This window comes from Vespa velutina, chromosome 1, assembly GCF_912470025.1.
Source record: "Vespa velutina chromosome 1, iVesVel2.1, whole genome shotgun sequence".
Lineage (NCBI taxonomy): Eukaryota > Metazoa > Arthropoda > Insecta > Hymenoptera > Vespidae > Vespa > Vespa velutina.
This window is the reverse complement of record NC_062188.1, coordinates 12,023,694-12,050,002: the sequence shown is the minus strand read 5'-3', so window position 1 is coordinate 12,050,002 and position 26,309 is coordinate 12,023,694. Positions and strand designations below refer to the sequence as shown.

General features: G+C 30.0%; 2 protein-coding genes across 6 annotated transcripts in view; both read left to right on the top strand.

The window, feature by feature from the left end:
* LOC124948292 (potassium voltage-gated channel subfamily H member 8) overlaps nt 1-22,168 on the top strand; it is a 55,766-nt gene extending 33,598 nt beyond the window's left edge. Inside the window, exons 3-16 of one of the 4 annotated variants that reach the window (XM_047491732.1) lie at nt 4,618-4,851; nt 6,039-6,152; nt 7,797-7,897; nt 9,478-9,706; nt 12,102-12,265; nt 14,299-14,512; nt 15,474-15,653; nt 15,786-15,985; nt 16,136-16,385; nt 16,538-16,806; nt 16,962-17,110; nt 17,241-17,412; nt 17,522-17,897; nt 18,181-22,168. In XM_047491732.1, coding sequence (XP_047347688.1) covers nt 4,618-4,851; nt 6,039-6,152; nt 7,797-7,897; nt 9,478-9,706; nt 12,102-12,265; nt 14,299-14,512; nt 15,474-15,653; nt 15,786-15,985; nt 16,136-16,385; nt 16,538-16,806; nt 16,962-17,110; nt 17,241-17,412; nt 17,522-17,897; nt 18,181-18,395 — 2,867 coding nt within the window. In that variant the 3' untranslated portion in view covers nt 18,396-22,168. Of the gene's footprint in view, nt 1-4,617; nt 4,852-6,038; nt 6,171-7,769; nt 7,898-9,477; nt 9,707-12,101; nt 12,266-14,298; nt 14,513-15,473; nt 15,654-15,785; nt 15,986-16,135; nt 16,386-16,537; nt 16,807-16,961; nt 17,111-17,240; nt 17,413-17,521; nt 17,898-18,180 lie in introns of all 4 variants that reach the window. The other 3 variants (XM_047491723.1, XM_047491717.1, XM_047491706.1) reach the window with 3 other exon arrangements.
* A 903-nt stretch (nt 22,169-23,071) lies between these two features.
* LOC124947059 (mitochondrial 2-oxoglutarate/malate carrier protein-like) lies at nt 23,072-26,003 on the top strand. 2 transcript variants are annotated; one of them, XM_047488674.1, is made up of 6 exons: nt 23,072-23,477; nt 24,105-24,320; nt 24,464-24,594; nt 24,666-24,836; nt 24,917-25,016; nt 25,091-26,003. In XM_047488674.1, exons 1-6 carry the CDS (start codon nt 23,419-23,421, stop codon nt 25,290-25,292), a joined length of 879 nt encoding a protein of 292 aa, XP_047344630.1. In that variant the 5' UTR covers nt 23,072-23,418; the 3' UTR covers nt 25,293-26,003. The 2 variants fall into 2 exon arrangements, with proteins under 2 accessions (XP_047344630.1, XP_047344640.1); XM_047488684.1 differs by lacking the exon at nt 23,072-23,477 and adding an exon at nt 23,540-23,995.
* The last annotated feature ends 306 nt before the right edge of the window (nt 26,004-26,309 follow it).

Here is a 26,309-nt window from a genome sequence, read left to right as displayed (position 1 = left end):
TCGCGAAAAAGTAAATGTAAAGTTAGAAAAGTAGATATTGGTATGGTGCAAGAGAGCAAAAGAGATAGAAAGAGAGAAATTGATAGAGAAAAGGGTACGGATAGTAAGAAAAAACATAGGAAATAACAAAAAAAAGAGAAAGATAGAAAGAAAGGTATTAAGAGGGAAATTAAGAAAGATAAAGAAAGAGAAAAATACAAAGAGGATGGGATAATGGTAGCGATTAAGAGAATGAATAAGAGAATGACGGAGAGAGAGAAAGGTATAAGTATAGTGAATAAGAGATAGACGGATACGATAACAGAGATAGAGAAGGATAGAGAGAGCAAGAGAGACAAAAAGAGAGAAATAGCAAGAGAAAAGGAGAATAAGAGAGATGTCAACAAAGAAAGATTAAACGGCCTACTGTCCATGGTCAAGCAAGATTTTCGTTGCCAATACAATGTTCAGTATATAGATTGGTGTGATTAACGTGTACGAGATAGAATCAGAGCGTACACATTAGAGACAGATAGAGGGAGAGAAAGAGATAGAGAGAGAGAGAGATAGAGATAGAGAGAGAGAGAGAGAGAGAGAGAGAGAGAAAAAGTTTTGGTATTGGTATGTACAACAGTCTTCATTAGTCTTTGTCCAAGCTGCTCTGAAATTGCCGTAGCCGCTTTATGCTGCTCTTAGCGGTCGATGAAATGACCGTAAACACTACCCCCTGCCTACGTGAACACGAGTGCCTATAACATGGTAATCGATTACGTATCTAACGATCTAAACTGTGAAAGTGAAAGGAGGAAGTCGTTAACTGGAGTCACAACTCTTAGTTAATTATAAATAAAACATTAACGTTCACGATATTCGACAATTTTAATGTTACACTCACAAGAAATTCCTTATAATGATCTAAGTTCTATAGAATTTACTGTGTAATGATTTAAAGCCAATTATTCTCTTCTTCTTCTTCTTCTTCTTCTTCTTATTCTTAAATTAATCTTTTGGTTGTCTTCGTCTGCGGTTCGATCGCTGAGATCTCTTGAGATAAACTAACCAATGTTTTTGTTATACTATATAGTCGTGCGATTGTTTGATATAACCTTGACGAATATATTCGAATAACGAAAAGGTAATTTCGTCTTGCGTTATAATTTATAAATAATAAAGTCTTGTGTTTACGAAATAGAAAAGGTATCCTATTCTCCATTTGTATATTTACGTTCCATCGTTATGAGAGAAAGTTTTCTTTCTCTAGCAATGTAGAAAATGTTGAAGATATAAAAAAAAGTATATATATATATATATATATATATATATATTTCTGTATTATTATACTTTACCCTCGGAATTTATTCTAATAAGAATTGAAAACATTTGCAATAAAGTTAGTTTTTGTTATTGCAACGATTGTTCCGAGATGACATGCGACATTTCTATTCCTTTTCGTAGAAGTTTTTCCTTTGGAAGGAAAAACTCTCCTTATTGTACTAGTTCACGAGAAAAAACTTTCAAACGAATTTCTTTATCGATATTCTACTGTCCGTTGTATTACTTTCTTCCTTTTTTTTTCTTTTTCTTTTCTTTTTTCATCTTTTTCTTCTTTTTCACAGTTGCCGTGAGAGAAAAGTCTTTAAATCAAGAATGAAAAGAATGGGAAAGAAAAATATAGAATTTCTCAGTTGATAAATCTCTTTCTATATCTTCGCAAACGTTTATGGAAAATCCTAAGGAAATGTTTCCGTTTATATCCGAACCGAGCTTATGCGTACACGTATAACATTTTACAGACGAGATGTTATAAAACATAAGGACGAATTTTAGTAACGTGAAGTTTTTATTAACTCCGTACGCGTCACCATTATATCTATGGAGAAGTCCTGTATTAATGAAACAGTCAAATTAATTATATTATTTTACATGTAGTAATACTTTTTTTATTTCACATTTCAGTTTACTCCTTTATGATTTAATGATCGTACAAAATTATATACTCTACATTTATATAAGCGTTCTTCAACATTTTTCATTCAGAAATTATTATTGTTATTATTATTATTATTATTATTATTATTATTATTATTATTATTTTTATTATTATTACCTAGAAAAGATTCGATGTGCTTTGACAATGAAAATCAACTTATGTAATGAACGTTATATAAAATGAAATATTGTCAAGATACCTTCTAATAAAGATAATTAATCCGTTTGTTTCGTACGAATTCGGTAAATTGTACAATTAAAAGAGAAATCTCTCAAGAGCCAGTAATTAGTCAACGTCGGTGCTTAGCGGAATGATCGTTCGAAAAGGTCACGTTTTATGGCTGCTCAATTGTTCAACGAAAGAGGTAATATTTGGTGATTTTACCGCCGAAACGTTACTAATTGTTTAATTAAAATTTTCTGTCAATCTTTCGAGAATGTTAGACTCTTTCTTTCGTAGTATCTGGAATATATATATATAATGTATCTGATCATATATGTATATATATATACACATATATATCAGTAGCATAATCCGTATGAACATCAAAGTCGTCAATCAAGGCATAGTGACGTTACCTACCTCGTAGACTGATACTAATAGTATCATCGTTAAAGTTCCTACTAATTTTCCAATGCAATTACTCTGGAATCAAGCTGACGGATTTACCTACGTATGTTGAATTTATCTCGACTAAGCGAATAACTTTGTCTAAAAATTTCAAATATAACCTTGTCTTTATTCTACTTCACGTGAATCCATTTTTATAATATTTTTAAAGAAAATTTATTTTACAATGGCGTAATAACTGATAAAAATCGTGGACTGGACAAATATATTGTCGATAGAAAAGTCATTTAATTCGATTATAACGATAAAAGTAATATAACCAGTATATATATATATATATATAAATTATATATTTATATAAATGTTCTTTTTGTGGTTACTGTAACGTAGAATCGCCCGCGGCAAATGACACTTTTCGAGGATGTTTGCATTTTAAAATAAAACGGACTGGATTTTAATAGAGTATATGCGCCTGCAGCATATAACTCTCTTTTAATCTTTTATATTTTATCTCGATAATAGTTAATGTTTCTCTAGATTAAAATGGCATAACGTATTCCGAACGAAAATTGACAATGTAATGATTTTTCGAAATTCTATCAAAAAATATTTATATCGTTCTTAACGAACCAATAAATATTAAGCTATGTTATTTATTTTTAATTTGTAATTTTGCTTTTGTTGAAAAAGCTCTCTTGGAATCGTAATTTCTTTCTACCTCGAAAACTCGCGTTATCTCTCAACCGTTTCTAGGTTATTCCAGTTAATACTTTTTCCATGAGGATATAAAATGTATCTCTTCTAATCTTCGAACTTACAGTTTCTCGTATAACTCGTCTTTTTCCTGAAAGTATCTTATAATGAACGGTCAATTTGTTTTCTTCGTTTGTATATGTATGCTCTTTGAACGTTATACGAAAAAATAAATTCGAATGACTTCGTTCTTAAGATCAAAAGTTATGCATACCATAACACATATTCTGTCCGTTTTACGACGACGCTCGTATTTTTCCAAAATATAAATCGTAATAAAGATTTCGTACGGTTAAAACATAAAAGACTTTTTATGTTCTCTCGTAAAGACAAAAAAGAGAAAACGAAAGAAAGAAAGAAAGAAAGAAAGAAAGAAAGAAAGAAAGAAAGAAAGAAGGAAAGATAAAAGAAAAAAGAAAAGAAAAAAATTGAAAAACCAAAAAAAAAGAAAGATTTCATATTCGTGCCAACACTGCGGAGTTTTTAAGATCTTTTATCACATCGTCGTAAGAATTATAATGAGAATTTATCCTGAATATGATCGATCGAGAGAAAACGTAGTAAAATTAAAATTAAAATGTCTCAATTAAAAAAATCGATATTTTCAAGTTATGAGGATCTTTTAAAGGAGATGCTTTACATCAATGAGAATACTTTTTTGAGAAAGTAAACGTTGCACATTTTCTTTTTTTATCGAAATAACTGTGACTACGAGAATGATCCAGGAAAAAACGATCAAGGTGGTGCAGTATATGAAGTTAAAAATAGTATTCAGAGTTGCCCTTGGATAAATTATTGTGACGTCAAAAACATGGACAAAGCTATTCACCAATGAACCGCGCCGAACGATGCATCCATCCATCATTTTGTCTGTATATTATCATCAATAATTATATATATATATATATATATATATATATATATATATATATATGCGTATAGACGCGTAACAAGACCAATTTTGTTAGAATCTTTTTTATTCACAGCGTGCTGCAACTTGACTGAGGATAAAAAAATTATGCTGTTACTTTATTCGATAGAGCTTCCTAAATGACAAGCAATTTTCCGTTAATGAAAGTTCTCGCGAGTTTAAGCTCAAAAAATATAAAGCTTTTTAAAATTTCTATAACGATACAAAAAGACTTTGATGTTTTATATTTCTATTTCTAAAGGAAACCTCTGAAATCACTCCAACTTCGATTAATCATTTTATCCGCCCGCCTTTTTTAAATAATTAATTATTATTTAATGTATTAATTATTAATTATTATTTAGAAAATATTTTTGATTGTGTTATTCAACATTTATCGTTTTTCTTCTTATAGATAGCAATTTCGTCCTCGGAAATGCGCAGGTTCCGACGATCTATCCGATCGTTTATTGTTCTGACGGATTTTGTGAGCTGACAGGATTTGCGCGAGCGCAGATCATGCAAAAGGGTTGCGCTTGCAAATTTCTTTACGGCTCGGAAACAAAAGAGGAGGTAAAGGCGATGATTGATAAGAGTCTCGAAAGTAAAACAGAGCTGAAGATGGAAGTCGTCTTTTATAAGAAGAACGGTAAGAGAATTTTTTTTTCGATGTATTGCAACATAAAAATGTTAAAACTTCATTCGCGCATTTAAAAAAGATTGAAGTTCTGTAAATTTATTTTGGCAGAGGAGTCGATCGATAGTCGTGCAAACCGGTTACGTAAATTTGATACCGTGTCATTTACAAATTTTTTTTAATGAACATCGATGGAAACGAAATGTTTTTAAAAGATTGCAAGAATTATCAACCACATTTTGTCGGATGCAACGTATACCGCACGATTTATTAATTTCACGGTAATATCCCTCCGTCGAAGATTAAATTCACAATGAAGGGAAGAATCTACGAATCTTGAAGAAGAATTTAATCTTTTTCCTTCGGCCGGTTGGATGCGAATAAAAATAAATTATAGTCTGTCTCCGTGGTAACTATGTATTTCATTCGGGAAAAAAATTACGTCGATCTTTCATTTCTTTTCTTTATTTTTCTTGGTTCATGTAAATTTTCTAAAAATTTCAAAAATTAAAATTGCTTTCAAGCTCATTGAATCAATTTACAGAATAAATTGAAAACACGTACCTATCTCATATAAAGATTGATCGATTTAAGAAAAGTGAAAAGAAAAATTAAAAGTTGATTCATTAAAGGGAAAAAGAGAAAGGGAAAGAGAGAAAAAGAGAGAGAGAGAGAGAGAGAGAGAGAGAGAGAGAGAAAGAGAGAGAGAGAGAGGGAAAGTATTATTTGAATTGTTTGGCAAACAAAATACACAAGGCTATTTATTAAGACTGCTCTCTTAACCGCTTGCTGGCATTTTACTGAATATTCTGGAAATTAAATTAATTAGTCCTGCTGTCTGAAGACAAGTCATTATTATTTTACATTAATACGAAAACCCATTATATTTCGCCCTAGCTTTTTAATTCTCACGTGACGTGTTTCGCAATAGGATACCATTCTCATTCACTCTCTTTCTTTCTCTCTCTCTCTCTCTCTCTCCCTCTCTCTCTTTCTTTCTTTTTCTCTTTCTTTCTTTTTCTTTCCCTACATTCTAGAATTTCTATCGTTTTTATATTTTCAAAAATGTCTCATGAAACGTGATGAACTCGAGAAAATTATAAGATAAACGAAAAAATGATAAATTTTCAAAAATGTTCATACGTTTTTTCTTTTATCAAAATTTCAAATGATAATTATTAATTTTATTCCTTTCGTAGGAAGCCCATTCGATTGTTTATTGGATATCGTTCCAATAAAAAACGAAAAAGGCGATGTGGTCCTGTTCCTGGCATCTCACAAGGACATCACACATACGAAGAATCTTCAGCTCTGTGAGTTGCACGATAGTGGTGAGTTTTAATCATGCTTCGCTTATAAAAATCGGCCTGAAATAATCGTATTATACCTAATAGCAAATAGGTCCCGTCGTATTCGACCTTGTCGAATAAACGAAGATCAAAAATTTCGTAATGTATTTTAATTGTTCGATATTGTTTATGCCATTGTTCTTCAACTTGCGATTGGATTATTTACATAATATAAGACAATTATATACTTATATACACAGCACGCTTTACGCATGGCTATCACGCATCACGTTATTTAGCCAATGCAACACCAATTTTTAAGCACACGACACATCTCAATTGCACATTTAAATAGCTTATCACAAGAACCAAGGAAAAAGAAGAAAAAAAAGAAGACGTAATTTTCTTGTTTACATTTACCTACGTTCTAATCAATGTAAACATATTAAGACAATACAGCTTTGTAAAATTATCGTTAAGAGCAGATTACAGATTAACTATTCAAAAGGTGTATATTTTATTGATAGAGGATTAAACAAAGTTGATTTTAAAGATATTACAAATTAACAAATTCCGAAGATCTCCACGATAAAAGTATAGTTTAATAACTTACCAAATCTTTTTATTTCTATATAAAAATATAAATATAAATATCCAAAATATCTTAAATATTTTACTAGATACTATGTGTTATATATCTTTTTCTTTCTTTTTCACTTTCTCTCTCTCTCTCTCTCTCTCTCTCTCTCTCTTTTATTTTCCTCTTCCTAGTTTTACTTAGATTACTTAAATAATATCTTATTTATGATAAAATAACTAATATCGGATTTACTTTGAATGCTGAAACTTTAATATCCGCTATAAGATAAAATATATTTTATCGAATCGGAGATACAAAAAATTTTTTATTTTTTGCAAAAAGAACAAATTTGCAAGTTTTTTTATTACAAGAATGACTCATTACACAATTCATATTTTGTTTTTGTTGTATATCTAGAATTAAAAAATTGTATTACAGCATCGGGAATGTGTAATTGTTTTTTCTTTTGTAATGCATTTTTCGTAGTATGTAGTGATATTTGATATAATCAAATTCAATTATTGCCCATAATATATAACATATAACAATATATATAACATGTGTCTATATAAATTGATATTGAGCGAATATAAACATGAATATTGAATAAATAAAATCCGTCTCTGTTCGTTTTGGTTTTTTATAAATAATTTTAATCCAATCATATTTAAAATAATCGTGCTCTGTCGGTATGAAATAAATTTTTACTTGTATCTTCAGAAGAGCAACAATGTCAAGAATAATAATCGATAATTACATTGTAAACGTACGTGAATATTATGAAATATATTTATTTACTAATCAATCGGGTTATACTTGAAATAAAAAGTTCAACAAAAGTGCCTGTTAAATTCGCGTGAATTAATAATAATTCTCTTTGGGTTAATATCGTTAAATGAAATATGTTTTAATACAATTCACGTTTATAGAGCTAAAAAGAAGAGAAATATAGGCACTTTGATATTATCACGTTGGAGAATTAACTTTTGTTAAAATGGCTACACGAGATTATAAAAAAAAAAACCTTTTACGCCGCGACGGTACAATTTTACACTTTTCAGATGCAAATGGAAATCTTGATCCTGAAGCGCCACCAGCTAATTATGGTAGAAGGAGAAGTCGTGCTGTTTTATATCAACTCTCCGGACATTACAAGCAGGACAATAAACACAAGATAAAATTGAACAACGTGAGTATCTAGAATAAATCTTGTTAGTGGAGGAAAAAAAAACCACGAACTTTCCAAGGCGCAGTAAACGATTAAACTCTTTGCATTTATGAGCTCATATATAACCGAGTGACAATATTTTTTTTCCATAAAACAGCTGAATCATCTCTAACGTGACAGTTCAGTTAATTAATTTAACAAATCAGTAGAGAATAATTTTATTGAAAAATTACTTTTAAAGCATACGTAAATGTCTACGTATATACAATATAAGATTAGAAATTTAGAAAAAATTGAATTAGAATTAACCGAGAACAAACTAGAAAATTACAATTTTTCATTTTATTATATGAATTTATATTTGTATTATTTATATTATATTATTGTTATTATTATTATAAGAAACGCATCAGAATAATTCTTCGATACAGTTTATACTTTTGAGAAACTATAATAATAATGGGACTTGCGATCAAACATTATTTGCATACACTTTAAGTTCTAGCATATACGTAGTTCACTTATTAAATTCCACGTTCTCGCTTCAATTAGTTAGTAACTCGCAACTGTTAATTCATTTAAGGATCCTTCGTAATAATGAAATTTACACCATATTGCCCGTTGACCAAATCACGGAAAAGAGACATTATATAAAATCTTTGTGAGTTATGCGCGTTCTAGTGCATAATTAATAGCTATAAATTTGTTTGTTTTAGATATTTTTTTTTCAATAGTTTCACTATATATAATTTAAAATAATAAATTTATAACGGAGAACTTGGAATAATATTAAGAAGAAAAATATTAGCTTTATTTTATGCATAATTTAAATAAAAATATACGTATAAATTGACGACAATAATTATTTTATGAATTTACTGAGAAATACTTGTAGTACGTATAACGTACAGGACGCTTTGATACCTCCGATCTCCTTTATGGTGCTAACGATTCTCTTTATGAATTTTATTAAGGAAGATAATTGGAGATCATAACACGTTGCGATTTTACATTGCTGTGAATACAAATTGTTAAGAAACATTTTAATTCTGTACGCGTATTTTGACTTTCTCACTAACCGTGTCTCCATATTTTATTTAAAAATTTTCCGTCCATTCGTTTAATCAAACCTTGAAAATTCATTTGATGAAAATAATCAACTTTTTTAATTGGCAAAGAGTAGAACAATGTACGTATATCAAGCCATACAAGCTTTTCTCTACTTTTAGCACTACGAATAAACTACTCGGTTAGTTTCTACTTGAAGTTTGCGACTGAGTGACGTTTCCCTTTGTATACTCGGAGGCCATTCAATACAAAGGATTGTTCGTAAAGAATCTATGAAACCAGAAACACGTTTATTCGTGTTACCAAGATGATTTCTTAATTAATGTATTGAGATATAATACGTCCTGGAAAGCCCGTTACAATTCTAATCGATTGTGAAAGTTTATTAGCCTTTAACTATCCTTTGGCTAAAAATTTATATAAAAAAAAAAAAGGAGAAAAGAAAAGCATGAGAACGAAATAATAGTAATTTCTAATACGACTGGTGTTTTTTTTTCTTTTTCTTTTTTCTTCTTTAAATCGATCGGTTACAGACTCTCTTGCATTCCACGGCACCTCCTCTACCGGAGTATAAAACTTCAGCGATCAAAAAGTCGCAATTCATTCTAAGTCATTATGGCGGCTTCAAGTCATGCTGGGATTGGTTGATACTATTAGCTACCTTCTACGTTGCTATCATCGTTCCATACAATGCAAGCTTCATCAACATCGATAGACCGACTATGGTCAGTGATGTCGTCGTGGAAGCTCTTTTTATATTCGGTTAGTATATTCTTTTGATCATATTTTTATTTATGTCTCAATACTATAGAGAGATTTTTTGCGATTATTATAAAAAAAAAAAAAAAAAGAAAACAGAAAAAAAGAAAAGAAAATGCCTACAATTCTTACCCGCCATCAAATAAGTAACAATACCGTAAGATGAGTCTGACCCATATACGACTTTCACTACTCACCGGATATATCGCCCGGTATCGAGAACACCTTCTTGACTACGATCGAACGCGAACTTTCAATTGAATGCGAAACTCCCTTTACAAACCTTCGTTCTTACGTCTTGGAATGATTTTATCAATGGATAGTTGGCGTAACAAGCTTGAAGACAACATGAAGAAATCTCTCGCGCAAAAGATTTTTCGAATTCATTGAATTTTCATTAAGAAGAATTACGTATATAATCGAATCTCGACTTTCAATGGAATATCTATTTCCCTTACGTCCTCCTCCCTTTCTCAACCTCTTCTCGTCCTCTCTTTCGCAATAATTCGTTCGAGAAAGGAACAAGAAGGGTTCTCTTTTTATCCAATTGGTAATTCGAGAAGCTCGTTACTTCGAAACTGTAAGCACAGATAGCTTTGCCTTCTTTTTTTTTCATCGTCTCAGCTTCAACCCTTCTCACGGTTTTTTCCCTTCCAAACCGAATCTCTTTCCCTCTCTCTTATGCTCTCTCTTTCGTCCCTCCCTTTTATCATACTACTACGTCTCGCATTTGACTTTTTCTCCACTCGAGACCGTTTTTTTCCCAGACGCGAACACAGCGGAATTCACTTTTTCTCCCTGTTACATCTATTTACCACATCCTCGACGTCAAATTAATCCGCGTTATAGTCAAGAGGAAAAGAGAGTTTTCTATCACTTTAAACGAAATTCTCGGATGACGAATTCGACAAATTCAACGAATGAGAGAGAGAGAGAGAGAGAGAGAGAGAGAGAGAGAAAGAGAGAGAGAGAAATCTGCCATCTTGAAAAATACTTGAGCAAAAAAGAAAACCAGAAAGGTCCCAAGAAAAATTTAATTAAATCCAGATGTCGGTGGAAATAGTCATTACCACGAATTAAACGATTATGATCATGACTTCTTAACTTTCGTAATGGTTATTCATCAACCGTCGTATAATAGGATGCTCGTTAATTATCTTAAATAATGTTGGTTATTTTACTAGATCACGATAATCTAGATATTTGAGAGTTCGTTATATCCGACATCATATTACCGTTCTCTACTTGTTATGACCTTTAACGAGAAACGGATTGGATGATGGTTATTTAAATTTGCTCATTCGAAAAATATGATTCTTTATCCAAAGGATTTAGGATTGAAACTTGTGATTCTTAATATTTTGGAATTGGATATTTTATTTCATTTGTTTACTTTGGAAGCTGGACGAATGACTGACGAGTAAATTTCGTCGAAAGACAAAAGCACTTTCTACTTCGTGTTAAAGACATTCACTAAATTATTATTTGTATTAGGAAAGTTTCTACGAACTATCAACAGCATTAAAGCAAACAATATAAAGCGAGTGTCTTCCAAATTACAAAATTGTTAACTTCGCAACTTTACTATCTGATTCATGTTGAGCAACCAATCTATAGTATACGAATAGCAGAGAAACAGACAGACAGAGAGAAAGAAAGAGAGAGAGAGAGAGATTTGAGTAGACAAATTAGTTAGACCCAATGTAATCTTGTTTGTAAGTGGGATTAAATGGATTTCTCTACTTCACGCTGGAAGAGTTCCTTTGCAAAGTGCACAACGTCTCATTATGAAAATGAGATAGAGAGAGAAAGAGAGAGAGAGAACGCTTTGACCAATGTCCGATCGCACGATTTACTTGCTGCTACGCTTAATGACTATTCGAGTTTCAACGTTACGAATGAACTTGATGAATCCCACTACACGTACATGCTAAATTAATTAACGCTATACCTATGTATCTACCTTAACGTACCTTCAAAGATAAACCAATAGAAATCGTTAAACAAAATGCAACATGACTCTACTGGACGTATAATAATAAACATAATAAAAATTATGAATTTACGCGATAAGAAACTTAATTTGTATATATTAGTTTTTCAATTTGTTCATTGAAATTCAAAGAAAATTGCTGTTTGGTTAGAGAAATTTTCAATTTTGTCGATGTCAATCGTTCATCGAGACTCAATACGTGACAATTTGCTCGTAGATCTATCTTGTTTATTTGTTTGTTTGTTTTTTTTTCTTTTTTCATATCTGAAAGGCAATACCTTTTTTTTTTTTTTTTTTTTTTTTTTTTTTTTTTTTTTTAAAGGAATATAACAGCACTATCTCTAATAAAACTTATACCTTTTTTCGTTCGATTTTATTTCTTCATTTTTTGTTTTCCCCTCATAGATATACTCTTGAATTTTCGAACAACATACGTCAGCAGAAAAGGCGAGGTCGTGAGCAACAGCAAAAGTATCGCATTGAACTACGTGAAGAGTTGGTTCTTCGTTGATCTTGTAGCAGCTCTACCCTTCGATTTTCTCTACGCTTCGGATGTTTATAGTGGAGAGGTTAGTACATTGTTTATTATAACACCATCATTTCATTATCACTCACATAACAAAATATATTTACGATTCATCTATTTAGCTTTTTACACGATAACAAATCGAATGATTGTTCGTTCTACTAAAAAATAATCCCACTCATGGTACGTGTAAAAAGGGGCATTATATATCTCCCAAAAAGGACGTGCAATGTTCTTTAATGAAATTCCATACATTAATGCAGCATTTCTCAACCTGTGAACCAGAAATCAATATTTGACGGCATTAAATTTTCTATGGACCGTTATATGTTACCTATTATCTGATTACCTTGCCAAAACGAGGAATGTAATTAATTTGTAAGAGATTTAGAGAGAATTCTAGTATAATTTGCTTGCGAATATTCGCGAAAATATTGCAATAATAGCCTCAATATCTTTAAAATAAAATACGGTGTCTAAAGTTTATTAGATTTTTCAAAATTATATTACGAACATTTGGCGGTATCATTGAAAATGAATTTATTGAATTTCATGATCACAAAAAGGTTGAAAAACGTTGTGTTAATCTACGACATAATAAACACAAATAATCGTTGAAAATCCATTATTGAAAGTTTTATATTTTCATTGTAAATGAGAATTTAAACGAGATGGACCAACATAATCTATATTATATAATATATTATAATCTATACTATATACTATTCATTCATTTCTTATTTGTTCATTCAGTTTAGTCAAGTTTATTTTTCCCTTTTTTTTTCCTTTTTTCTACTGGCAACGAGCCGGTATGCGACCGGAAATTCATCAAATGACATTTCCTACGATTGAATGCTTCAATCACTACTCTTTATAAGTTCGGAAGACTCGAGCGAGAACTCGCAATTACATCCATTGTTGGCAAGTACAAGATGAAATTCAAACGCAATGACGTATCCACGATAATCTTGAAAATTTTCAAGTAACGGTACAGAAAATTTCATTTTGTTGCCTTATCAAAATCCGATTTACGTTTAGTCGTTGAAAATAAAAAAAAAAAAAAAGAAGAAATAAAAGAAAAAGAGGATGAGGAGGAAGAAGAAGAAGAAGAAGAAGAAGAAGAAAAAGAAAAAGAAAATGAGGGAAAGGTCATCGATTCAGGAATTTATCGAAACCGCCTTAAGCTAACATTTTTTTCATGACTTTGCAATAACGAAGATTAACGTGTTTGCTTTTATCGTAAATCAAAGTGATATTTTAAGAATACACGAAAATACAATTTCCGATCGATACTAACTAATAAAATCGTATAAACGCTTAAAGAACGGTAATATTATTTTTAGGAGCTGCAACGATTTCTTGTTTATTTCGTAATATAGATCACGATTTTTTTTCCCTCGACTTTCTCAGTTCGAATGGTCAAGTTGCGATTCTAATGTGGAAATGGCAAAAAATATATATTTCAATTCCCATTGTATAAATGGAAGAACTTAAATGATATGATTTTTTTTCAGAATTTAACAACGATATTATGATGTAAAATTTCGCGTGAAATTTTGCGCCGTAATCACTTTTCTGTTTTTTCTTTTTTTTTTTTTGTTAGTTGAATATAATTCTACGGATAATAACGAAATACCAAATAGATGAGGTAATTTTACATTCCGTTGTTACAACCCCATCGGATTTGTGGTCTATGCTAATTCCAAATATACGTCAAGCGTATCTCCAGTAATTTACCTACCTTTAACAAATATCTTGATTGATAGCATACACTTCTAACCTGTTATTCGTATTCATTCGAACTAGCTCAGTTGCAATCCATTATACAAACTACTTATGTGTATATGTGTATGTGTGTGTGTGTGTGCACGCGGGTGTGTATGCGTGCGTTCGTGTGTGCGTACGTGAGTGTGTGTGTGTGTGTGTGTGTGTGTGTGTGTGTATGTATGTATATATATGAAAAATTCTAATAAAAGGTAAATCTAATTAAGAATTAATTCATTTTATCTTTTGGATCATTAGTATTATTATTAATATTACAAAAGAATGATTTTAATGTTTCTCTTTTTATCACAGGAATCAGGACACGGTAATATTCATCTAGTAAAATTGACCAGATTACTTAGACTGGCTCGTTTGTTACAAAAGATAGACAGGTACTCGCAATATAGCGCTGTGATCTTGACGATGCTGATGTTATTTTTTATTTTGGTCGCCCATTGGCTCGCCTGTATTTGGTTTGTTATAGCCGAAAAGGAAAGACTACGAAATGACAAGGAATGGGACCTTGGTAAGTCGAACTAGTAAACTTCTTCTTCTATTATATCTTAATTAATCTTTTAAATGACGAATTTATATCTAATGTCATAATTAAAATCAATGAAATACGTAAGTTTATATTAATTTTCATAAGTTTTTAAAATATTTTCTCTAAAATAACGAAGACAATTTTTTAATTTTCCTCTTTGCAACAATTTTCTTTTTCTTTTTCTCTCTCTCTCTCTCTCTTTCTTTCTTTGAAAGTTCCTATTATAAGCAAAAAAAAATCTTTCGCTACTTCTGCAAAGGTCAAATGAAATGACATAAAATTTCATTTTTCATTGAATTGAACGACCGATCGATCGTTCGAGCGCATACGATAAAAAACTTTTTAATAAAATAAATTCAAATTATCTTGAGAGAGGGAGAGAGAGAGAGTGTTTGCACGTGTATGTACTAGCACAGAAGAGAACATGGATTCTAAGGATAGAGGAGTGAAAAGGTGAACTTGAACAAACAAAGCCGATGTAGTTCACACCCTACGTAAACGTATTTCTCAAGTTTATTTTCTTTTTCATTACAAGATAAAGGGGATACTATACGGTAACATAGATGGTATTCCAGAATCTACATTTGTAACTTTTTAACATTAATAAACGACCTTATAATACCATAAAGAAGTAGTATAAGGTGAAACGTTAATAAAATAAAAACGTCCCAGTATACGTTTAAAACTTAATCTACGTCGGGAGGAAAGATACCAATATGAAGAATGAGGGATTAAAAAATTACCTGGACTACTACCGACTTTATCGATAATAGGGACTATCATAAAAATTGATGATTCAATTTCATTCGCGATTAATAATTGTGATCTGATTACTAACATAAGTGGTTTAACTAGCTGGATATAATATCTTATAAAGGAGAAAGCATAAAAGATAAGTACCTAAACGATAACGAACGATGATCGATCTCTTGATATGTTCTAGGTTGGATACATGCTCTTGCAGAACGTTTAAAAATTTCTGTGCAAAATGTAACGCACACGGAAAGTTATATCACGGCATTATACTTCACCTGTAGCAGTTTGACTTCCGTGGGATTTGGAAACGTTTCGGCGAATACATTTTCTGAAAAATTTTTTTCGATTTGTACGATGCTAATCGGTGGTTAGTTGACATTTTTCTAGAATTTATTTCGAATCATTATTGTCGAACAAAAAACCCATATATATATATATATATATATATACATATATATATATATATATGTATATATCGTTTCAATACTTTTCACTTTAGCTCTGATGCATGCTGTCGTTTTCGGTAACGTCACGGCTATCATTCAAAGAATGTATTCGAGAAGATCGCTCTATCAAACGAAATTACGAGATTTAAAGGACTTTTTAGTGCTTCATCAAATTCCCGATGAATTGAAGCAACGAATGCAAGATTACTTTCAAACGATGTGGTCTTTAAATCATGGTATTGACATACACGAGGTAAAATCATTATAACAAAATGAACTTACGAGATAGCTAGTAATTCGAAAATTTCTATTGAAATTTCGTACTCGGTAATAATAATTTTTAGAAAAAATTAAATGAAATATAATTGAGAACGCCATGTTAAATATATTAAACACTTTTCAGACGCTAAAACAATTCCCTGAAGAACTTAGAGGAGACGTTTCAATGCACTTACATAGAGAAATCTTAAGTTTACCAATATTCGAAGCTGCTTCTCAAGGTTGTCTTAAACTACTTTCTCTACATATTAGAAGCAATTTCTGCGCTCCCGGCGAGTTTCTTATTCACAAAGGGGATGCTCTTTCTTATATTTATTATCTATGCAATGGTTCCATGGAAGTCGTTCAAAACAGCATGGTCGTTGCGATTCTAGGTAAAATCCAAATACGTCCTTTCTAATACTTTCTAAAAAAAAATGTACTCTCTTGAAAAATATTGTTTAACTCTATAATAACATAATGTAAAACGAATAATAACGTTTTCTTTTCTATACACAACTAATCAAAATAATCGGCTTTATTCAAGGAAAGGGTGATTTAGTAGGCTGCGATATAAATGTTCATCTACAGCATGGAAACAACGGTGGAGGAACTGGTGGTGGTGGTTCTGGGGGCTCTGATGTCATTGTAAAATCCAGTTGCGACGTCAAAGCTTTAACTTATTGCGACCTAAAGTGTATACACATGCAAGGCCTGGTTGAAGTTCTCCGTCTTTATCCTGAGTATCAGCACGAATTTGCACACGATATACAGCACGATCTAACATACAATTTACGGGAAGGTTACGAAGCTGAGGTAAGTTGTTTGAATGTGCAAACTTTGGATGACAAAGTTAGGAGAGAGAGAGAGAAAGAGAGAAGGGAGGAGACGAAGGAAAATTCTAATATAGATTTATTTTGTTTACCTGCAACTTATGCACGATTTTTTATATGAGTTTTTTTTACTATCAGCAGGAATCAGACATGAACGGTCCGTCGTTAACGTTGCCGTCGATTAGCGAAGATGATGAAAATGTACCTGAAGAAGGGGAAACGTCTCCCCTCTCGCCACCAAATAAATCACCACTGCATACGTCATCACCACGACATGCTAAATTTAGGTAAAGTTTTTTCTTATGAGTAGATATATATATATATATATATATATATATATATACATATATGTAGATATATACATTGTAGATACATATCTATGAACATTTCTCACCTTTCTTATTGTTTATATATCAGAGATGAGTATAGAGAAGGTAGAAGAGGAGCAAGCAGGGGAGTTCTAATGAAAGGAAGGGCAGCACAAATAATCTCTCAAGAATCTATGGAAGAACATATTCGTGGTTCCGTAGAAAGATTGGATACACAGGTTTCTACGTTACATCAGGACGTCGCTACTCTAAGTTGCGAAGTAGGTTAAAAGAAAAATAATAATAATAAATGAGTTTTATCCATCAGATGCAATAAATAAATATTAAAAAAGATAGATTTAACGATACAAAAAAATTTTTATTCGATAGGTAAGAAATGCCATTCATGCTCTACAAATGTTGGCTTACTCGCCTCAAAGCAATCCTAATTTACCAAGACCAGTTAGCCGTGGTAGCGGAATGTTAGCAAGAAGCTCCTCTCATCCACCAGATGCTATCTGTTGGAATCCACCAGCGAGATTAGCTGATGCCACTACTCAAACGGATTGGCCAGTCGATGTATTTGAAGTTTGGGTTCGAGGGAATCCTGATCGTGTTTTAATGATACTAGGTCTTGAGCCTGACTTACTCATTAGGTTACAACCATCATCTCCGACACAATCACCGTCTTCACCACCACCACCACCTTACGAACCCTTATCCCCGTTGGCAGGTACACCACCGCAATCACCGTCTCAATCTCGGCGTAAGTACTTTCAAATCCAATGCCAATCATCGTCCTCTTTTTATATCTTTTCGATAAACTATTATCAAATAGATTACTCCGATTTCATCAAAATTTCATCAAAATAAAAATTGGAAACGATTTCGAAAAAAGTTTCTTAAACTCGTAAAATTCAACGAGTATAATATTTTTCTACGATAAAAGGGAGTAAGAAAAATAAAATAAAACGAAAAGAAAAAAGAAAGAAAAGAAAAGAAAACAGTAGAAGAAAAGGAAAAATCGATCGATTATTATGTTTTTCCAGATAAAGAGATTTGCGCCTTCGAGAGTGATCGTGAAAATAGGCACCTCTCTCGGACTTATCGAAGCTCGCACACAACAACATGGGATTCGGAAAACAAGCTGTCTCATCGATTCAGCGCTGGTGACGCGGACAATGTGTCTCTCTATCAAGCTTTTAATGCCCTTCATCAACTTCCGGAATCACGCTCCTTGAAATTCGATCCATTTGATAGCTGAATAGAAATCGAGGAGGATGATCGTCAAGATCGTAGAAGAATTTCCGACTAAAACACGTTCCATGTTTCCGTTCGTTATGCATAATGTGATGCGTCAGGTTGCATTTGGTTAGTGACGCGGAAAAAAGAATCGAATGAAAAAGAACGAATAAAAAGAAATTTGAAAAATCAACTTTTGAAACGCGGAACATTCGCAACTTTCTGTCAATTTTATCATCGAATATCGATCCCGTCTCTGTCGTTTTTTTTTTCTTTTTTTTTTTTCAAAGGGACAAAAAAAATTTGATTAAAAGATTTTAACGCGATCTATATATTCGATCTATTCGAATCTCGGTAGATTTATATTATAAGTTAGAAGAATAAAAACAGAAAAGGAAGAAAAGGAAGAAAAAGGCAAAGAAAAAACAAAATAAAACAAAATAAAATAAAATAAAATAAAATAAAATAAAAAGAAGGAAAGAAAAAAGCTAAAAACGAAAGGAAACGATGTGTTTTAAATATTTTCTGTGATATATATTTTCTATCGCTTTCGACCAGGATTTTTCGCCTAATTCGCTAAACCATCGAGAGAATACGTTGCTTCTGAAAATTCCAAAGTTCGAAAGTAAATATCTTTTTCTGATGTTTATGAGATACGTATATTGAGTGCGAAGCACGTAACGCGAATCGTCAGTCAAAAGTCTTCTACTCTCTTCGAGTGTAAGCTCTTCGTTCATTCGTGCCTCTATCTTACTACTCTTCATCTATTTACCTATCCATTTCTCTCTCTCTCTCTCTCTCTCTCTCTCTTTGTCTCTCTCTCTCTCTTTCTCTCTCTCTTTCTGTCTCTTTCTCTTTCTCTCTCTCTATATTTCTATTTTCAAGATATTAGTGATTTTTAGCCGATATCATTGTACGTACATACATACAAACACATTCAAACATATCGATCGTAAAAGATAAATGATAATGACATCCTGCATATCAAATTCTATATATGTATGTATTCCAAAAGACTATGAACGAACGCTGTTATATATGTCATTATGATATACCTTCTCCACGAAAGTGTTCTACATTATATCTCGAGCGATAAACGGGAACAAATGGTTCTTTGCGAGGTCAATATATTATATAACCTTTAGTTTTCTTGAGGGAAAGAAAAAGAAGGTATCGTTTTTCTAAGCTAAACGATTAACGAAATTAGTTTGGATAGTTGTACGTATGTAAGTATACACACATACGTTGATACTTTTCTTTTTTATCCGTCAAAACTTTTTTGCTTGAATCATTCCATGCACGTATTGCTGTGATCGATTAAACGTAGTTAGTGAGAAGAAGAAAAAGAAATTGATGATAAAAAAAGATAACGTGCGATACACTTAGACAAAGGTCGTTAAAGAATATAAAAAAGGAGAATGAGAAGGAAAATCGATGATATGGTCACGGAAAGTTTTCATATATATATAAGAGGCAAAAAAAAAAGAAAAGAAAGGAAAAGGAAAACAAAGAAAAATGCGTATCGATCGTTGCCTAATTTAACGCGTAAATCGTAACAAACAATTAGTCCTTTTGACGACAGTATAATAGTAGCGTAGCAATAACGAGCACAATTCATTTCGATGTAAACTCCTCCGACGTCCAATTTTAGAATAATTAAATAATTCTCGAGATGTAGAAATCTCTTTTACTATCGTCTCCCTTGGAGACAATTGATTAACAATGACGAAAAAAAAAAGAAAAAAGAAAAAAGTAAAAAGAAAAAAGAAAAAAAAAAAGAAAAGAAACGAAAATTAAAAATATTAACGAGCACGACAAATGTACGTCTCGAACGAATCGTTTGAAACATATTAGTGTATCATATGAAGTTATAATATTGATACGCATAATATCTATTAATTTTAAATAAAATCTATCGAATAAACGTCGGTGTAAATAATAAAGAGATATCGAAGATACATATGTGATAAGGCACGGCTTTTGGCCATGCACTACCGTATTCGTTCGACTTCGTCGTCACTTGTGAAAATTCGATATTAATTTTTACAATCCTATATTCTTTTAATTTTAAAAGAAAATTCAATTCTCGGAACGTAGAAAAATTATATTGTGTCATAAATTTGTAAATTGAAAAAAAAAAAGTAAAAAGTAAAAAGTAAACAGAAAAAGAAAATAAGAGAGAACTTACTTATTATGTATGATCGGTGGTACACATATAAAAAAATCAATGTCTTTATAAAAAAAAAAGTTTTGTCTAAAAAATCGTTGTTTTTCGTCGTCCATCAAATTTTCACAAGTCATGATAGAAGCAGCTGTTTTATAAATATTTCATATATTTTGTTATACTGTTTCTATGCTCTTCACACTACAATCCCAAGAAAGCTACTCTTTTATAGTATTAATCTGTATACTTCGTCTCCTCTACTCGTAGTTTTTACACTTCCCACCGAACTATGATTAAATGTCGCATACGAGAACACGAATTTATCAGATTGAGAAAAGAAAAAAAAGAAAAAATGAAAGCACAAAATTCGAAAAGGTTAAGTTATTTCTTACTGTTCGTCCACAAATTTAAATAATCTTCTTGGAAGATTTTTTAAAGATCAAATTATTCTTCGCAGCATTCTATTGCTGTTGTAAAGTACGTTAAAATAAGAATGTTAATAACAAACGTTATGGAAAACGTTAATGTATATATATATATATACATATATATATATAGGTATATATGTGGTGTATCTAATATTGTCCCATCTATGAAATTAATTTATAAGTTTACGTTAAGGGAAAAGAATTGAAAAATTATGAAATTTTTAGCTTAACTCTATCAAATTTTTTATCATAAATTTTTTATCTGATCTAGTTAGAAAATATTTGAATCGACGGCCTTAAATATAAAAAAAAAATAACTATTTTTTTTCAGAACACATAATATAACAAAAATACTTTTAAAAACGATTTCTATGGGATCGATAACCACGGCATACATACATAAACACACATACATCGTCTAGCGGAATGATTAAAGAAAAAAAGAAAAAGAAAAAAAAATTAACAATTCTATTCGAATGATCAACACACATAATTATAAAATTTTATTTCTAATAAATTCGATTGCGACTTTTTTCGAGTACATAGAATTATTATATGATTCGAGATTTTGTCGAAAATCACATACGAAATCAATTTTAATCGTGCAAAATTTTTTTGATAATTTTCGATTAATACAAATTCTATTATAAAAAACACAACCATATGCATATATCCGCAAGAATATAAATGATCATTAGATGGTACATATCGATTGGAAATTGGCTAAGAGAATACGGATATTGTACAAATTTGCAAAGAAAAAGATATATAATTCTAAAATATAAAAATGTATTTATTATATCGTCGGTAATAAATAAATCTCTTAAATCTACCGCAATTTGGAATTTTGCGGTTCGAAGATATAATATTTTTTAAAAACATATATACGTTGTGAGAGAGACACTACGTAGCTCCTCTTCACGTGCCTATAATTTTGCAAAAATTCTTATAAAACGAATACGTCTATGTTATTCATTTAGGATTATTAATTAAATATATTTTATTTAATTTCATCGATGCAGTTATAAAAGTAATTATGGCGATTCACGGAGTAAACTAAGTCTAGCTTACCTCTATTACGAAACGTTTATGTAAATTGTAAATATTCTTGGATGCTGATTGTACAGTACGCATCATACAATTGATTCCTTTGTTCTGTAAACGCATTACGAATTATTGCATAAATAAATCACAAGAGTAATATAAGATTTATATAATATATCCCTCATATATCTACATATACGTTTTATATTTCGACAAAGACACAAAAAAAAATAATATTATAATTACTTATTCAAAAATAATGCATCATAAAAAAAGTATCGATGAACTTCACGATAACGATATTTGACGAAAACTACTAGAAAGTTAATGATTATAGTGAATGCATAGGATATGTAATCCTCCATCCTATTTCATACATTTTACTTTGAAATTCGAATTTCTGTTTTACAAATCACACATATAAAACAATTTTAAATATTGATTTAATGCAAAATGGATAAATGGATAAAGTTTATAAATATATATCTTTGAAAAAAAAATTAACATGAAAACAAAAAATGACAGAACGACACACACATTTATACATTTTACATTTTTTTCTTTATATCATTTACTTTAATGTTATTTTTGAAGATTAAAATCAATGAAATTAGATTTCAACAAATTACCTTTATAAATATTGAGACAAACAATAGAAAAAAATAATTGTTTGATTGTATAAATATAACGAGATTATAATACAATAGTTTAATTGTACGTCTTTATCATATTCTATCAACTGTCTAAATAAAAGCAATTTGTTTTCGAATAACTATTAATATGCGAATGCAATAATGCTTGGTATCTTTCGATTATTGTAAGTCCTAAAGTTAAAGAAGTTAAAAAATTAAGATATTAGATTCATCGTATATTATTTCAATGAAAATGATTAATAATGAAATAATGTTCAAATATATAAGAAAAAAGATGTATATCATTTTTCTTATATATCATATATTTATAATAAGATTATATCTTATAAATTATAATATTCGAATCGATTATTTCAACTTCTTTATCTAAAGAGTTTGAAATTATTAGTTAAATATGTCGAGCAGATGGCGCCAGGAATACAGAAAAATATCTACAATTTGCATAACCTAATAAAATATGAAAAATAAATTGAATATCTACTGATCATTGCTTCATAGTCCAACATATTTTATCGTTTAGTATACGGTATTAAAATACTTTAAATGCATTAAGGCGCCTCGAAAATGGTCTCTTAGTTTTTTTTCTCTTGTTTAAGTATCAACCATAATCGATTCCAAAAACGTGTGCAAATCCGTGTACTGTCTAAGAAATTTTAATGGTTTGAAATAATTTTTTGAAAAATTATTCATTCATTTTACGCATATATGTTTATTTATTGATATTTCATTTTATTTGGAAATAATAAAGAAATTAAAATGAGTGAGGAAAAACCTATACCAAATAGTGTCAAATTCGCCATCGCTGGTCTTTCTGGGTTTGTACTTGACAGTTTCTTTTTCAAGATGTTTTATTACTTATTTTCAAATTACTTTTCATATTATATAATTTATTATAATATATTATATAGTCTTTATAAAGAGAGACAAGCTTTTCCTTTTTCTGTCTTTATCAGTAATTATACTATTTAAAAAATCGGTAATAATGAATTTAGAGGTCAAATGATCAATTATTGCTCACATTCAACGGAAAACGAATGCATGTTATTTTTAACTCTTTATAAAACACATTGATATCATAAAATGACGCAAAAGAATTTCAAACTTTTACCGGCCTTTCATTTCTCAATATCAGGCTATAAATAAAAATGTGTTCAACTATGAAGAATTAAACTAGTTGATATTTTTGAAAAGTTTAAAGGATTACGAAATATTTTATGTTTCTAATTCTAAATAATTCTGAATAAAAAATAAAAAAAAGCATATCTATACACATATTTATACACATGTTTCAGCTATTTTTTAATAAATTACAATTTATTAAAAATTTATTTCTGTAATATTTATTTCTTTTTATTTAATAAAAATATTTATAAAATATAATTTAGTTATAAGTTAAAAAGTATTTAGATATAATGATAAAAGTTTTCTGTATATAATTATAGAATGGGTGCAACTGTCTTTGTACAACCATTAGATCTAATTAAAAACAGAATGCAATTAAGTGGAAAAAAAACTACAACACTTGCCATCGCAACTAACATTCTTAAAAATGAAGGTTTTCTTGCTTTTTATAATGGCTTATCCGCCGGGTTATTGAGACAAGCAACATATACAACTGTTAGGCTAGGTGTATATAATTGGCTTTTTGAAGCAGCTTCGTAAGTATAATATATGAAAACATTTAGTTAAATAAATTATTAATTAATATCTAAATGTATTTTATATATAAATAAGAATTTAAATAATTATAGTTATTTATTATCTTAATACTAAAGTATCCTTATTATCTTGATATATTTAGAAAAGATGGCCAACCAAGGTTTATTGTAAAAGCAGCTTTAGGAATGTTTGCTGGTTGTGTAGGTTCATTTGTAGGTACACCTGCAGAATTAACATTAATACGAATGACTGCAGATGGTAGACTACCACCTGGTAAATCATTGTTTAATAATGTAATGAAATCAATCTCCATATTATAATCTTAATGTGCTAAATGTTTCCAGATCAAAGACGTAATTACAAACATGTGTTTGATGCATTATTTCGTATAATTAAAGAAGAAGGATTATTTACATTATGGCGAGGAGCAATCCCAACCATGGGCCGTGCAATGGTTGTAAATGGAGCTCAACTATCTTCATACTCTCAAGCAAAACAAATGTTACTTGAAACAGGTATATCCTAAAAATATATAACAGTAACTCATTTAATTTAATATCAATATTTTAATTTAAAAAATTTTATTTTAAAATAGGTCATTTTAAAGAAAATATCACATTGCATTTATTATGCTCCATGTTTGCTGGGATAATTACAACCATTACATCTATGCCTGTAGATATTGCCAAAACAAGGTAATATATTAAACAACTTTTTAGATATGTGTTTTATTTACAAGTTGTGTCTGATCATATTTTTTTTCTTCTAGAATCCAAAATATGAAAATAATTAATGGAAAACCAGAATATACAGGAGCATTGGATGTTTTTAATAAAATTATTCGTCATGAAGGACCATTTGCACTTTGGAAAGGTTTCCTTCCATATTATGCACGTTTGGGTCCTCATACAGTCTTAGTATTTATATTCTTGGAACAAATGAACAAAGCCTACAGAAATTATTTTGCATGATTAGGATTGTTTATTTAATGTATTATCATATGTAAAGATCATAGAGAAACACCAAAAATGATTTCTTATATATTTATTTTTATTGCATAGAAAATAACTTACATACCTTACACAAAATGTATGTATACTATAAACATAGATAAAATTATATGTTTTTATCTTATTTCTGTAGGGTTTGTAAATTAATGTTTCAAAGAATTCCATTAATACTGAAATTCAGATTTAAATAACAACTAAGCATATAACAATGTTTTTATATGCGCACAATATTACTCTATTTTTTATAGATATATACATATTTATTACGAATTTGTTTTATTAAATATTCATTATTTTGATTTAGCATCATAATGAATATATTCTAAACATAAAATTTAATTCACACTAAACCACGTTTTGTAATTTTCTGGCTATGTACAATTTATAAGGCTAAATGTGAACACAAAAATTTATAACAGTTTTTTATATTTTTTAAGCGATAATATATGTCACTGTATGTTCAATCAGAGTAACAATCAAAATAAGTTACTTGATCTTTCATTGTAATCAAACAATGAAACTATACATTCTTTAAACATTCTTTACAGGTAAATGAGTATGTCTGGTACAACTCTATATTAATATATTTGTTATTTTCTAATGTTTATAGTAAATCTTTGTTTTTATTTCTGAGAAATATCTATTTTATATTTTATTATAGTTTTCTTTTAACGAACAATCTAGGAAAAATTAAAGGTGTATAGTATGAAGATATAAAAATGTATAAGACAGCAAGTACAAACAATATATTATCAGTTTTGTACACTATTTCAGAAGTAAATGCTTTACTAATAAGCAGATGTATATAATTTTACTTTTCCACTAAGTATCCTTAATATTTTGTAATAAAAAAGATAAAAAACCAACAAAAAGATAAGTGTATTAAGTGCAACACATAGAACCAATTAGAAGAAGTATTAAGAACGAAATATATATATGTTGTATGTACATATCTACATATATATATATATATCTACA

What these genes read in the sequence shown, in the direction of transcription:
- LOC124947059 (XM_047488674.1), top strand. Translation starts at nt 23,419, where the DNA reads ATGAGTGAGGAAAAACCTATACCAAATAGTGTCAAATTCGCCATCGCT. An exon ending in ACAAATGTTACTTGAAACAG is followed by an intron (nt 24,837 to 24,916) that starts GTATATCCTAAA and finishes ATTTTAAAATAG; the next exon opens with GTCATTTTAAAGAAAATATC. An exon ending in GTAGATATTGCCAAAACAAG is followed by an intron (nt 25,017 to 25,090) that starts GTAATATATTAA and finishes TTTTTCTTCTAG; the next exon opens with AATCCAAAATATGAAAATAA.